Source organism: Ostrea edulis, chromosome 1, assembly GCF_947568905.1.
Source record: "Ostrea edulis chromosome 1, xbOstEdul1.1, whole genome shotgun sequence".
Taxonomy (NCBI): Eukaryota; Metazoa; Mollusca; class Bivalvia; order Ostreida; family Ostreidae; genus Ostrea; species Ostrea edulis.
The window spans coordinates 77,097,580-77,110,024 of NC_079164.1; the positions used below are offsets into that span (position 1 = coordinate 77,097,580).

General features: G+C 34.2%; 2 protein-coding genes across 3 annotated transcripts in view; one reads left to right on the top strand and one right to left on the bottom strand.

Annotated features, from left to right (window-relative positions):
* Positions 1–5,171, bottom strand: part of LOC125680604 (centromere protein T-like) — a 30,960-nt gene extending 25,789 nt beyond the window's left edge. For both annotated transcript variants that reach the window (XM_048920296.2, XM_048920286.2), the window contains exons 1-3: positions 4,904–5,171; positions 2,773–2,882; positions 579–1,364 (exon numbers count right to left, since the gene is read on the bottom strand). In XM_048920296.2, coding sequence (XP_048776253.2) covers positions 579–1,364; positions 2,773–2,882; positions 4,904–5,088 — 1,081 coding nt within the window. In that variant the 5' untranslated portion in view covers positions 5,089–5,171. The remainder of the gene's footprint in view (positions 1–578; positions 1,365–2,772; positions 2,883–4,903) is intronic.
* A 228-nt stretch (positions 5,172–5,399) lies between these two features.
* On the top strand, positions 5,400–11,661 carry LOC125680594 (transmembrane protein 231-like). The gene is made up of 7 exons (XM_048920278.2): positions 5,400–5,569; positions 6,340–6,506; positions 6,757–6,885; positions 7,004–7,147; positions 7,645–7,726; positions 9,846–9,951; positions 10,533–11,661. The coding sequence occupies exons 1-7, from the start codon at positions 5,431–5,433 to the stop codon at positions 10,696–10,698; spliced, it is 933 nt and encodes a 310-aa protein (XP_048776235.1). The 5' UTR covers positions 5,400–5,430; the 3' UTR covers positions 10,699–11,661.
* Positions 11,662–12,445: the final 784 nt, after the last annotated feature.

Consider the following 12,445-nt stretch of genomic DNA (forward strand, 5'->3'; position numbering starts at 1 on the left):
ACGTGTAGCTTGTGTGCACATCCTATACTCTACATGGTGTGATATCATTTTATGTAAATGTACCCACATGTACCAGTAAATATGTGAAATAATTTAATGTGTAGCTTGTGTGCACTTCTAAGTAATCAAGAAATGCCTTTTATTTTCTTGCATATCAAAGAACTACATATAATTTCATGTCGACATACACACCAGTAAATGTTTGATATGATTTCATGTCGACATACATACTAGTAAATATTTGAAATAATTTGATACATATTGTGCTGAAGTTATAACTTAAAGATGTAAAATATGATTTGGGGGAGGGGTGAAAATGCATGTATCAGAAATTCAGAATTCTTGGTAATTTTTATAAAAAGTCAATAAATCATCAATAGAAAACCATTAGCTATAATAGTGAACAGTATAAGCATTGGAAAAGGGACATAATTCACCAGTGTTTGTTCATTTTTAGTATAAAACCAACCATTTTCTTCAGTCTGACAGTAATGAGGGGCTTTACTGTATTATAACATAAATTTCATAATCATAAATGGTACATGCACATAAATTACTTGGAAAATAAATGAACTTACTGACATTAACTGCACTTTGCTTTCCATTAGGAGACCAATTCTGATTCCCCATTTCAGAAACTGAATTAACTTTGACTACATCAAGCTGTTTTCTTCCTCTGGGTGAGGATTTCATAGTATCATATTCTACATAAGACAAATCCTGCTGCTCTTTGTCTGATGTCGGTTGTATTCTGGGGGAAGACCTCGGCTTTTGGGCTGATGCCGGTTGCATTCTGGGGGGAAACCTTGGCTCTTGGGCTGATGTTGGATGTATTCTGGGGGAAGACCTTGGCTCTTGGGCTGATGTCGGATGTATTCTGGGGGAAGACCTTGGCTCTTGGGATGATGTCGGTTGCATACTGGGGGAAGACCTCGGCTCTTGAGCTGATTTCGGTTGCATTCTGGGGGAAGACCTTGGCTCTTGGGCTGATGTTGGATGTATTCTGCGGGAATACCTTGGCTCTTGGGCTGATGTTGGTTGTATTCTGGGGGAAGACCTCGGCTCGTGGGCTGATGTCGGTTGCATTCTGGGGGGAGACCTCATTACAGTGGGTGTCATTCGTTTCCTTGGTGACAGCCGCAAGCTACTAGTTTGTTTTAAATTTGGTGACTTGGTTGAATCCTGTGGTCTTTGTCTCCTTGAATTTGTTTTTGCAGACAAATGAGAATCATCAATTGCTGAAGACTGATTCTTAGACAAATTAGCTATTCTTGGAGATTTTCTTCTGGGTTCCCCTGTCCCCAGTGAGTTCTTGTGCTGATCATTTAAAGAAGAGTCTGTGTGAGACTCGGACTGGAATAATTCTGCAACAGATCAGAAAGAAAAGTTGTTCAAATATCAAAATGATTTTCTAAAACAAGTTTTGCTGCTACGTACTACTATCTAACTGTCCAGCAGTATCTGATACAGCGGGCGTACAATACAGAGTTAGGTTTAATAATAAGCAATTAGGTTGAAATTGACATACATTATGTAATTGTTAAGAACAAAAAGTGTGATTATGTCTGCTAGGAAAAGCAAAGTGTATGGAACATTTGACAAGCACATGAATTGTAAAAATGCTACTTGCAACTTCTAGTAGATCAACAAATCTATTCGTTCATTTACTTCAAACTGCCATAATGACAATGATGTTTTCCCTCATCCCAAAACTGCAATATAGACAGCAGAGATAGATTTCTAATTACTGATAAATTTGAAATAACATAAAAATAAAGTGCAACATCATGGGATACACCCATTAAATGTTTATTTAATATAATGCATGACATAGTCATGTGAACTATACTTGGTATGTACAAAGATTGCACCAATATCTTTAATTTAAGGTCAGAGGTAAAACCAAGATCTTTCCTTGTAATGTGTCTATTGCACATTGCATTTGACTTATCAATACATCTCTTGAATGGGTGATAATTGAATATTGCTACATAAATATGGAGAAGCTGAAGTCATCCCATTTGTCATAAAGTTGAGTTGTTAGTTTGCTATTAACATACTACGTCCAAGAAAATATCCAAATATGAAAGCAGATGTAGAAGACACAGTGCTGTCTTTTATTTCAAGTTCACTGGGGTATATCCACATATGAATCTAAATGATCATTATAAATAAATAAACGTTAATACAGGTATTAAAAGGAGCATTATAAATAAAACGTTAATATAAGGGCATCTAAATGTTGAGTTGAAGGTCACAGCAAGATCAATCTGATTAAAATACAGATCTCTCAGCGCTATTTGAGAGATCTGTATTTTAATCAGATTGCAGCAAGATATTCTTTCTTCTCATGTGGAAGCTTTTGAATAAATTCTGCCTCATAAGAATATAGAACAATCAGCTCATAATGGAGCACAATTCGTGCCCATGAAAATGTTATTCAAAAATAAATACCATTTTGTTGTTCAAGTTTATCTTTTCAGTCAAAAATTTCCATAGAGTGAATATATTGTATATCACTAGTATAAATATTGTTTTGAAAAAATCTTACCAATATTCAACCCTCTGGAGGACTTACAGTTTTTCAGTTTAGATAATTTTACCATGCCCATGATGTCCAAGGCGCATATTCTTGTGTTAGAGAGAATCCTGATTTAGTCACTACACAGGATCAATACAAATTCTCAAGATTTCTATAGGCTCTATTGGATTACATATTGACACATGGTTGCTTTAATGCTACAAAGCTAATTTTACTGTATGTTACAGTACCTGAACGTCGGAACTTAAATCTTTTCCGGCGAACAGTATCTACCAAAGACTCTCTTTTATTTCGTGTAGAAGTTTTTCTCATTGAAGTGCTTTTTTCCACCACACTGTGACTGTAATTAAAGAAATGTTCAATTCAATGAGATATCACGTTGAATATTGTCATTGATAGGGCTGAAACGATACTCCCCCTTCACGATACGATACATATTGCAATACTTATGCCACAATTCAATACGATACAATTCACAGAAGAAACCAATAATAACATTGAAGAAAAATTTAATTAACAAGATTCACATTCATGATTTTAAAAGTAAAATGTTTCCGAACTGCCGAATGGTAAGATGTATGTTGGCTCTGTAGTTTAAACTGATGAAGTATATAATTAATTTCGTAAAACTCAAAGTAAACAACAATCTCAACGTTATTTGACGCTATTCTGTCCCCCATGCAGGGAAAAATATATTCATTACAGACCGAACCCGATATATTTTACTGAACCAGTTTGTAATAAACGTATCGAATCGAAAATTGAGGCAATGAATTGAACATTGAATCGAGGGTTTATATTGAACAGTATCGATATTTCGATGAATCATTTCAGCACCAAGTCATTGAGGAAAATAGCTCTGTGACACATGGGATTTTAAAGATATCTTCCCTTTCCTCACTTGGGAATAGGTCTAATTCACATAGAAAGCAAAGTGTTATTAAAATAAGATGCCTTTATGTAAAATGTAGTATAGAGGAAGGTAGTAAAGTACTTTCACACTCCACAATCTCCAAAATACTCTGCTTGAATCAGAAAATTCAAGTCCTTTAGTCATTCCAACTAAAAAAAAACTGTTTATGTACACATAATATATTTGTAGCTGGTAGTACATGGTCAGGAACACCAAAATTGCAGAACTAGTTCTAAATTTATGTACTTATGATACTTATCTACTCCATAATTGATCATGATGAGTTGTTTTAAATAGACTAGCATCTACAATCTTAGTCTATGAGCAGGTACATGCAATCCGTCCCACTGAATTTTAACATAACATATTATTTTTTGTAAGATCAATCGGGATAAAATTTATCAAAATATTGCATTTATTGTTGAGAAACCTGAATTTTGATAACAACAGATGGCAACATTCAACATATTTAACTAGAGATTGTTTTATGAAAAACAAATGTTTCCCAAATTGGAAGTTCTCCAAATGAGACCTCCTCCCCTTAATGTACTGCATGGTATGGAGGAGAAAGCATGAGCAGGAACATAGACATTATGAACTCTGATAAGCCATAAGAGAAGTGTTCACCAACTATTTTATGCCCTTCACCCCTCAGATCCACTATAACTTTAAGGAAAACAATTGAATCCTACTGTAAAAAGTTACAAGTCTACCGGATAAGCCATAATGGAAAATCGTTCAAACCTATTTTACATCCTCCACCCCTCTTAGATCCACATTAACTTTTAGGAAAGAAATTGGATCATTCTGTCTCGACAATATGCACTTCTACAAATGGCAATAAAAGCAATGTACAAAGTTTCAGGTCTATCAGATATAAAGCAGGGTTGGCAAAAAAAGTGGTCAATATGAGTAATGACCAGGCCGGTGGTCAATACTGGTTGATTGAAAATTATTTGGTCATTATATAGTCTGTGTTATTGGTTATTTTAAATGTTTAACATGTTTAAGTGGCCATTATGGTAAATACTGTAATTCATAACATTATAATATATATACTTGTAAGTCATAATATTAAATAAATAATGTATATGACTGTTGAATTGGGGAAACCGGGGCGGTTTTAACTGCCCAACCCTGATATAAAGCCATATAGGAGAAGTGTTCACAAGCTAGTTTACATCCTCCATCCTCTTATATCCACTATAACTTTGAGGAAAATAATTGGATCCTCCCATTCCAACAATATGCATATCTACAAAAGGCAATAAAGCATTGTATTAGGTCTGTCCTATAAGCCTTAAACATATAGCATAGGACATGTAGGAGAAGCTAGAAGCTTTCACAAGATTTTGTGACAGACAGGCGGACGGACAGAAAGCACAAAAACAATGTCTCTCCCTGGAAGAGGGGAGACATAATGACACGGTAGTAAGAACACAATATACTGTGGACTAGCTTCATCCTGTTGGTAAAGTCTAATTTCTGTGGAAGGAAGTGATCGACTTAGTCTGCTGTCCATATCTGGTGTTCTCGTCAAACGTTTACGTTTTCTTACTGGACGATCTGTCTCATTGGTGTCAGCAGCATTAATTAACCCTTGGATAACTGTCCTCGGTGTATCTTCCTCCATTTTGTGTCTTACAATTTCTGAATACCGCACAATTCGATATCTTATAATTTCGTTTCTCCCGCTAGATTGTAAATATTACGTAAAATCCGTGAGCGTTCGATATTCATGTATTTGTACATTATATATTCGTGACGGTAACAAACACTCTCATTTAATTCTAGAGTGTACAATACTTTATATTCCAAGCACAGTAGAATTCAGTCATTTGAGAAAAATAATAAACCATAGCTATTATACGTCACTGAATAAAAAACAAATCATGGGATTTTATTGTGAATTGAGTCCGAATTGTCTCCTGAGCCAATTAACAATTAATTTGCTGCGCTACTGCTTTGTTTAAATATGGCGGTATACGAAGTATTTGCTCATCCTGAACTCAGGCGCTATAAAACTCATATATGTACAAAGGCTACGCTTTTGACAATTTGTATCTTATTTCTTGTATTCATACCCCCTCTCTTTGTTGTTTACAGAAGTTATGGTGAGATATATTTTAAGGAAATTAAAATTTACGTATTTTTATACATTGAATAAGACGTGCATGAACATGATGTCGGTAGATATCGCACTGAGTAACTGAGATTTTGATACATTGTGAAGTATTTAACTGCTAAATCTAGTCTGCATTTATAAGATATACAACATCAACAATTTAAAAAGAGTTTGAATTGTTATACATTCATCATTTTATTTTTTACAACACGTGTATATATATAGAGATGTTATTTCAGTCATCGCTGAAAGTGATAGCAAGAGTAATTTCTGACTCAGGCATGCTTGATAAACAAAAATACAGTATTCATGATCAATGAGCATAAGTATTTCCTTTATCTACATGCTTCAGTGAGTCAGTAGAGCTTGCTTGGATCATATCACAATTTGTTAAATCATGCTTAATTTGAGTGTTGATATACGTACAGTCACAATCAACCATACTGAGTTGTGGCATTGTGCTGTGGCTTTGAGACGAGTTCAATCGCTGGTGGTCAGATAGCTCAGTTGGTAGAACACCTGACTAGAGATTCCAGAGGGCCTGGGTTCGATTTCTTCTCTGGTCCATTGCATTTTCTCCCTTTTACAGTGTTGATTCAATCCATTCAGCTTAATTAAAGTCACTTCTTGTGATATGAGTATGTAGGCCTATAAACCAGACCCAGCATGTGTGAAATATAGAGTCTAATGTTTTGCAATTAAAAACAGTTTTATTCTTATATATGTATACATTTACTACATTATCTTCATTTTCTAAAGGATTTTGGAAGAAAGAAGAATACTACAGAGAAGTTCCTACTGTTCATTTCAAGAAGCAATTACTTGTAATATTCGAACTGGAACAGGAGGGTAGATTCATCACGTACAGTACATATCAAAGATACAACCAGCTTCAGCAACAGAATATTAGAATACCACTTATTCAGGTATGAAATGTGACCAATAGTTAGTTATTGGGAAATAACATAAATCAAGAAATGATTTGTGTCAGTTCTTAATGAAAATCAACTAGAAAGAAATATAAAATAGATTAGTAATCAGCAGTCAATATAGTGTTAGCAAATTTTGTAAATTAGTTAAAAAATTAGGAAAAGCTGAATTCAGGTGGAGTTTGAATGCATAACCTATGTGAATATGAAGAATTATGTAAAAGGTTTCATCATTAAATTATTTTAGTCAAGAGAGCCAGATGAAAATGGTGATGGAAAAGCAGATGGACTAGAATTTAAACTAGAAATGCCTTTTGTTGACTCAGAAAAAGTAGTTGGTGTGAAACTTCTTCTCTTTTTTGAATATACTCTGCATGTAAGTACAAAAAAAAAACCCAAACCAAACAAGCAAAAAATTGGTCATGAAAGAAATTCTGCAATGAACATATCTTTGCATATCAAAAACTTACAAACTTATTTGTTGCTTTTTAAAGAGATTTTCTTCATTTGGAATGGAATCCTTGGCATATGTAAACTATGAATCACCAAAAGCTGGAGCAAGACTTGATGTTTATGGAGAACTAAATTTGAAACAGAAACAGCCTCTCAGACACAGAGGCTTAGACACAAGATACAGTGTAAGTTATCAAAATGCTCTGAATGCCATTATTTGTGATATTAAATTATGCTTATAATAATCTCCATTGAATGGAGGATTTGGTGATATCCAGTGGCATTTGTGCCCCTATCCCATTAAGTGCCCCCAGGAGTTTTCAGCTCTCAAAAATTAAGAGCTCCCCTTTAAATACAGTACAACTTATCTTACTATTATCATTGTGTATTTACCTCGTTGTTTTGACAGTTTGAAATTATAAATACGAGCTGAGTGGATCATATTATAAAGAAAAGCACAAGTGTATAAGAAAAACTCAATTAAAATTTGACATTCATTTAAACATTGCTAAAGTCAAAATTTCACTGAAAATATTTCAACACAAAATACTAAATAACCACCACCCCTTTTCCTATTTTCTAAACACTCAATAGGATGAATACAGTATTCTAGCATATTAATAAAAAAAAAATATAGATTCCTAATTATACTATAACAAACAGGGAGAAAATTCTATTTCAGGGTTCTATTATTGATACTACAAGTGTTTATGCAGAGACCTATGATTTGGCAAACATCTTTAAAAAGTATACAGAGAGAAATGGTAAGCATGATTTTTAAAATAAACCTTATTGTGATGCTTCTTCTGTGTGTCCTTTTTTGGGTTTAGCTTTTTTCTGAATAAACTGTTGATGATACCTTAATTACACAGATACATCTTGGTGATAGCATGACAGCTAGGATCAATTCACTGAATTAGTATTCTTTACCTTGACCTACTGTGTGACCTTGATTTTCATGTTTGCATTTAGCTCATTTCTGACTAACTTTTTAAGGATGTCCAACTTCATACAGAGACACATCGTTGTGCAGACATGACAACTGTGTCATTTCCGTCAAAGATTTCTTAACTTGATCTTCCATAATGTGATAACTCTGACCTCACATGGACTTGACTCTTTTGTGATTAAATTATTGATGATAAATACATCAAACTTCATACATAAATATCTTTTGTTGAGAAATGACAACTATGCATGAATATTTTGATCCTGACCTTCCATGTGACCTTGACCTCTCAAGGCTGTGTTTTATGATCAGCTTGGTTTCTGACTAGCCTGTTTGAAGATAACTTCATACACAAATACCACTTGATGGTGACATAATAGCTATGCCCAATGTTTTTTCTTTGGTATTCGAAATGACTTTAAATTCACATACATGTATTCAGATTATGTTTGGGTAGTTTCTGAAAAACCACATAGGGGCATTCATGTTCAATGGACATATTTCTAGTTTTTATAAATTTTAATGATTATAATTTTACTCTAATACACTTTAATGAAAAGACAGCAAATCTCTTTATTACATATTGATTGGATATGCCCCAAGACAAGACCAAAAGAAAAGGAAGTTGAAAATGCTAGTTTATACATTGATAAATTCGTCCAAGGAAGCATCTCTTAAACAAATTGATATAAAAATTAGCATATTTTATCCTATGAAGATTTATATTTCAAATACAGTTTGATTATTACTGAATGCTCAAGTGAGCTTTTCTTTTCAAAATTTGTCTGCTGTAGGTGTCATTAATTTTTCTCATAGTTAAATTCTCAGAAACTTTTATCAATCAGCCAATTTAACCAAATTTGGCACACAACATCCTTGTGTGATGGGGATTCAATTTTGTACAAATAAGGACCGTACCCTCTTTAAAGAGAGATAAATGATAATTATGAAAAATTAGATGTTACATTCTAAAAATCTTCTTCTCTAGAATTACTTGGCCAGTATTATCCCAAGGGAACACAAAGTATCCTCGAGTGAAGGAGATTCAAGTTTGTTTTTAACTGAAGAGCCACAATATCTTCAAAAGAGGATATGATTGTGAAAAAATGGATGTTACAGTTTAAAAATCTTCTCAAAAACCATTGGGCCAGTTTCAATGAAACTTGACATTTCTTTTCAAAAACCACCAAGCCAATTTTAATGAAACTTGACACAAATTACCTTAGCATAAAGGGGATTCAAGTTTGTTAAGCTGAAGGGCCACACTCTTTACAAAGGGGAGATAATGAGAACCATGAAAAATTGGATGTTACATTTTAAAAGTTCTTCTTTTCCTGAAACACTTAGCCAATATCAATCAAACTTGGTACAACATGTTTTTAAGTAAAGGGCTTTCAAGTTTATTAAGATATAGGACCCTGTCTACTTTCAAGAGGAAATGATTTGGAAATTGTGAAAGTGAGCTGGGCTTAGTTAAAAATCTTCTTCTCTTAAACCACTTGATCTAGAATAGCAAAACTTGGACAGAAGGATCATCATATACATGTAATATATACTCATTCGTCTCAAGTTTATTCAAATGGTAGTCCATAGACTTAGAATGAGGCCATGAACAGGGACTGGAAAACCTTTTCTGAAACAGCAAGACTACAATATGTCAAATGAAAACATCCTCATGTAGATTCATTATAATTCAAATTGCTTCTCCACGTGCTTACATTAATGCATTTTGTATGCAAGTTTGAACCATGCCAGGGTGATTTTTTTCTTGAAAATGAACTGTGTGCAGCATTTCTATTGAGAATTGGAAGGGTATATAAGAAGGTCAAAAATAACTAAATAAAAAAAAACAACCCACAGACCTTTTGAGGGTTGTCAAATATCATTTATGATTCCATCATTAATTCTGATTTCTTGATTTTTTAACTGAACAGTTACAACACAATTGAATGCGCCATACACTGTGTGGAAAAGTGGGCGAGGAGCGGGACAGCCATTCATTATCAACAGCAACATCACTTACACAGAACAGATGATTCTGTATCCTTCACTAAACCAAATACCTTATACAAAACAGGATTTCAAAGTTTTATAAAAATGGTTTTAAAATCTTCTAACATAACATCATTAGAAAATATTATGTTGATAGAGCAACGGTTAGAACGAGCACATGCATCACCACAATCTTATAACGTACATGTTTTGATTGTTTATGTTCAAAGTAATATACAGGATGAAACTGACACATGCATTTATTTAAAATTTGGTTTATGGCAAACATTAATTTTTGTGATTGGTACGGAATAACGGTCAACTTCATTTGGATGGCTAAAAGTCATTTCCACTGCTAAGCTAGATTACTGATTCAAACTATCATACATTCATTTTCCAAATGATTTATAAATTTATTGATATTTACTAATATTTGTTAGTAATACACTTTTGGTCTTTCATTGTTTATAATTCTCAATATAATCATTTTACATGCAAGTAACTTTCAAATTTAGATAAAAACCTATATAGGTTCACAATGTACCCCATTGTTTTCATTATACAAAAAAACTAGCCATTTATTCAGTAATTGATACTATTTATAATGCAATGACCTTGACTCCTGCCAGATATTACCCAGGTTTTTGGTACATGATTAAGTGGGGCTGGGTGCAGTATGTGTCCGTCCTCCTTATTTTCTTGTATGTGTTCGACAGGATCAAGATCTTCATATTTCAGAACCAGCTGGTGACAACTATAGTGGAGAAGCCATGGAAACGGGAGAAAATGTCATGATGTACTTTAGGACAAGTAGTGCGAGACTGTAGCCAGTGTGAGACTGTAGGTATATGAATTTATGTACGGAATGGATGGAAACTAGACAGTATGTTTAAAAATGGCTAGAAAGACATCTGAAATTGTGAAACTTTGTCTGTGTGTTTATAAGCACACAAACATTATGCTGCAGGAGTTTTACTGACTGATATGATGAGAGACATTTTGTATGTTTTTTTTCCTGATATGCAGCTATGTATGAATGTATTAAACCGTGCAGATTTTAACTTCTATGCAAGTATGTGAGAGAATTATGTATTAACATACAGTGTAGATGATTCCGAGTTAAAAAGGTTGTCGTCGTTACAATATGTGTATGATACTTAGTATAGTTATTCTATTAGCTGTATGTATCAGCAATGTGCGGTATTTATTTATGGCAGGATATGATCATGATTAAAACATTCGTGTATTTGTGTAGCATTTCTATAGAAGGAGAATATGTATATTTATATAGTTAAATCAGCATTTGATATATGTTTTATTAAAAAAAAATATCAAAAATTTAAATAATACTGTAAACCAACTTTTATTTGTGATTTTATTTCAAATTTACCAGTGTTAAACTAGTTCACAGTGACAAATTTACCAGTGTTAAACTAGTTCACGGTGACTAATTTACCAGTGTTAAACTAGTTCACAGTGACTAATTTACCAGTGTTAAACTAGTTCACAGTGACAAATTTACCAGTGTTAAACTAGTTCACAGTGACTAATTTTCATGGCCGAGATAATCTCGAGCAAATACGAGAGATATTAAAGGACTGGTTTGCGAAATATTCACGAGAATGAGGTTCTTGTGATCCCCACAAAAAGCTGGCCTGGTTTACAGTATTTCAATTTTCAGATTATCATTTTTATATTTTATGTTATATTTTTTTAAATTGAATGTGTACAATAAATTATATTAAAATGGGGAAAAAATGATTTGGGGTTTATGCAGCAATTTTACCCTCATTACTGGTTTTTGCACAGGGATATTAAATTTTTTTTTTTTTAGATATTCAAGGTGCAATTAGTAAAAGCACATGACATGCCTTGAGAACTCTAAGGAACAATTGACTCGGAACCTCTTATGTCCTCTTTAAATGACACGCACGAGAGAGAGAGTATGTTTGTCCCTTTTCCCAGTGACTCATCCAGTGAGCGTTCCTCTGCTTTGCCAGTGTCCAATACCAATATTGTGGGCCTTTGCTGGGGAACACTTCTGTGTCAGTATCCATACATCCCCGTGGATAGACCCCTCTTTAGCCAATGGTGGATAGATCGCCGCTCCATGCCCTCGATGCTCAAATGTCCATTGGTGGGCCTCGGAATTCTCCCTAGGCTTCACTGTTGCCTCTTGCCTTCGGGGTGCATCCTTTCAGTTGAGCTCCAGATACCCAAGACCCCACACTTGAAAGCAACCAAGTGTTTCTGTTCATGCCCCTGCTGTGATGAGAGTTGCATCTAGGGGGAAGGAGTGTGCCCCCGCATTTCCTTCTCCAGTTCCTCAATTCTTAGACATTGGTCCCTTAAATCCTTTTTCAATGCTAGGGTTCCACTGGTTGCTCGACCTCCTTCTGGACCACCATCCTTATTTCCTTCATGGGCTTAAATTGACTTGGTTTAGCGGGAATGTTGGTAGTATTGCATCTTGTCCACATCTTCTGCCACAGTCTTGGGTCCAACATCCAGGGCGTGCAAACCTCGACTACAAAACACAGCC

Coding starts and splice junctions, on each gene's coding strand:
- LOC125680594 (XM_048920278.2), top strand. CDS start 5,431: ATGGCGGTATACGAAGTATTTGCTCATCCTGAACTCAGGCGCTATAAA. Junction 5,570..6,339: donor TGTTGTTTACAGAAGTTATG/GTGAGATATATT, acceptor CATTTTCTAAAG/GATTTTGGAAGAAAGAAGAA. Junction 7,148..7,644: donor GCTTAGACACAAGATACAGT/GTAAGTTATCAA, acceptor ATTCTATTTCAG/GGTTCTATTATTGATACTAC.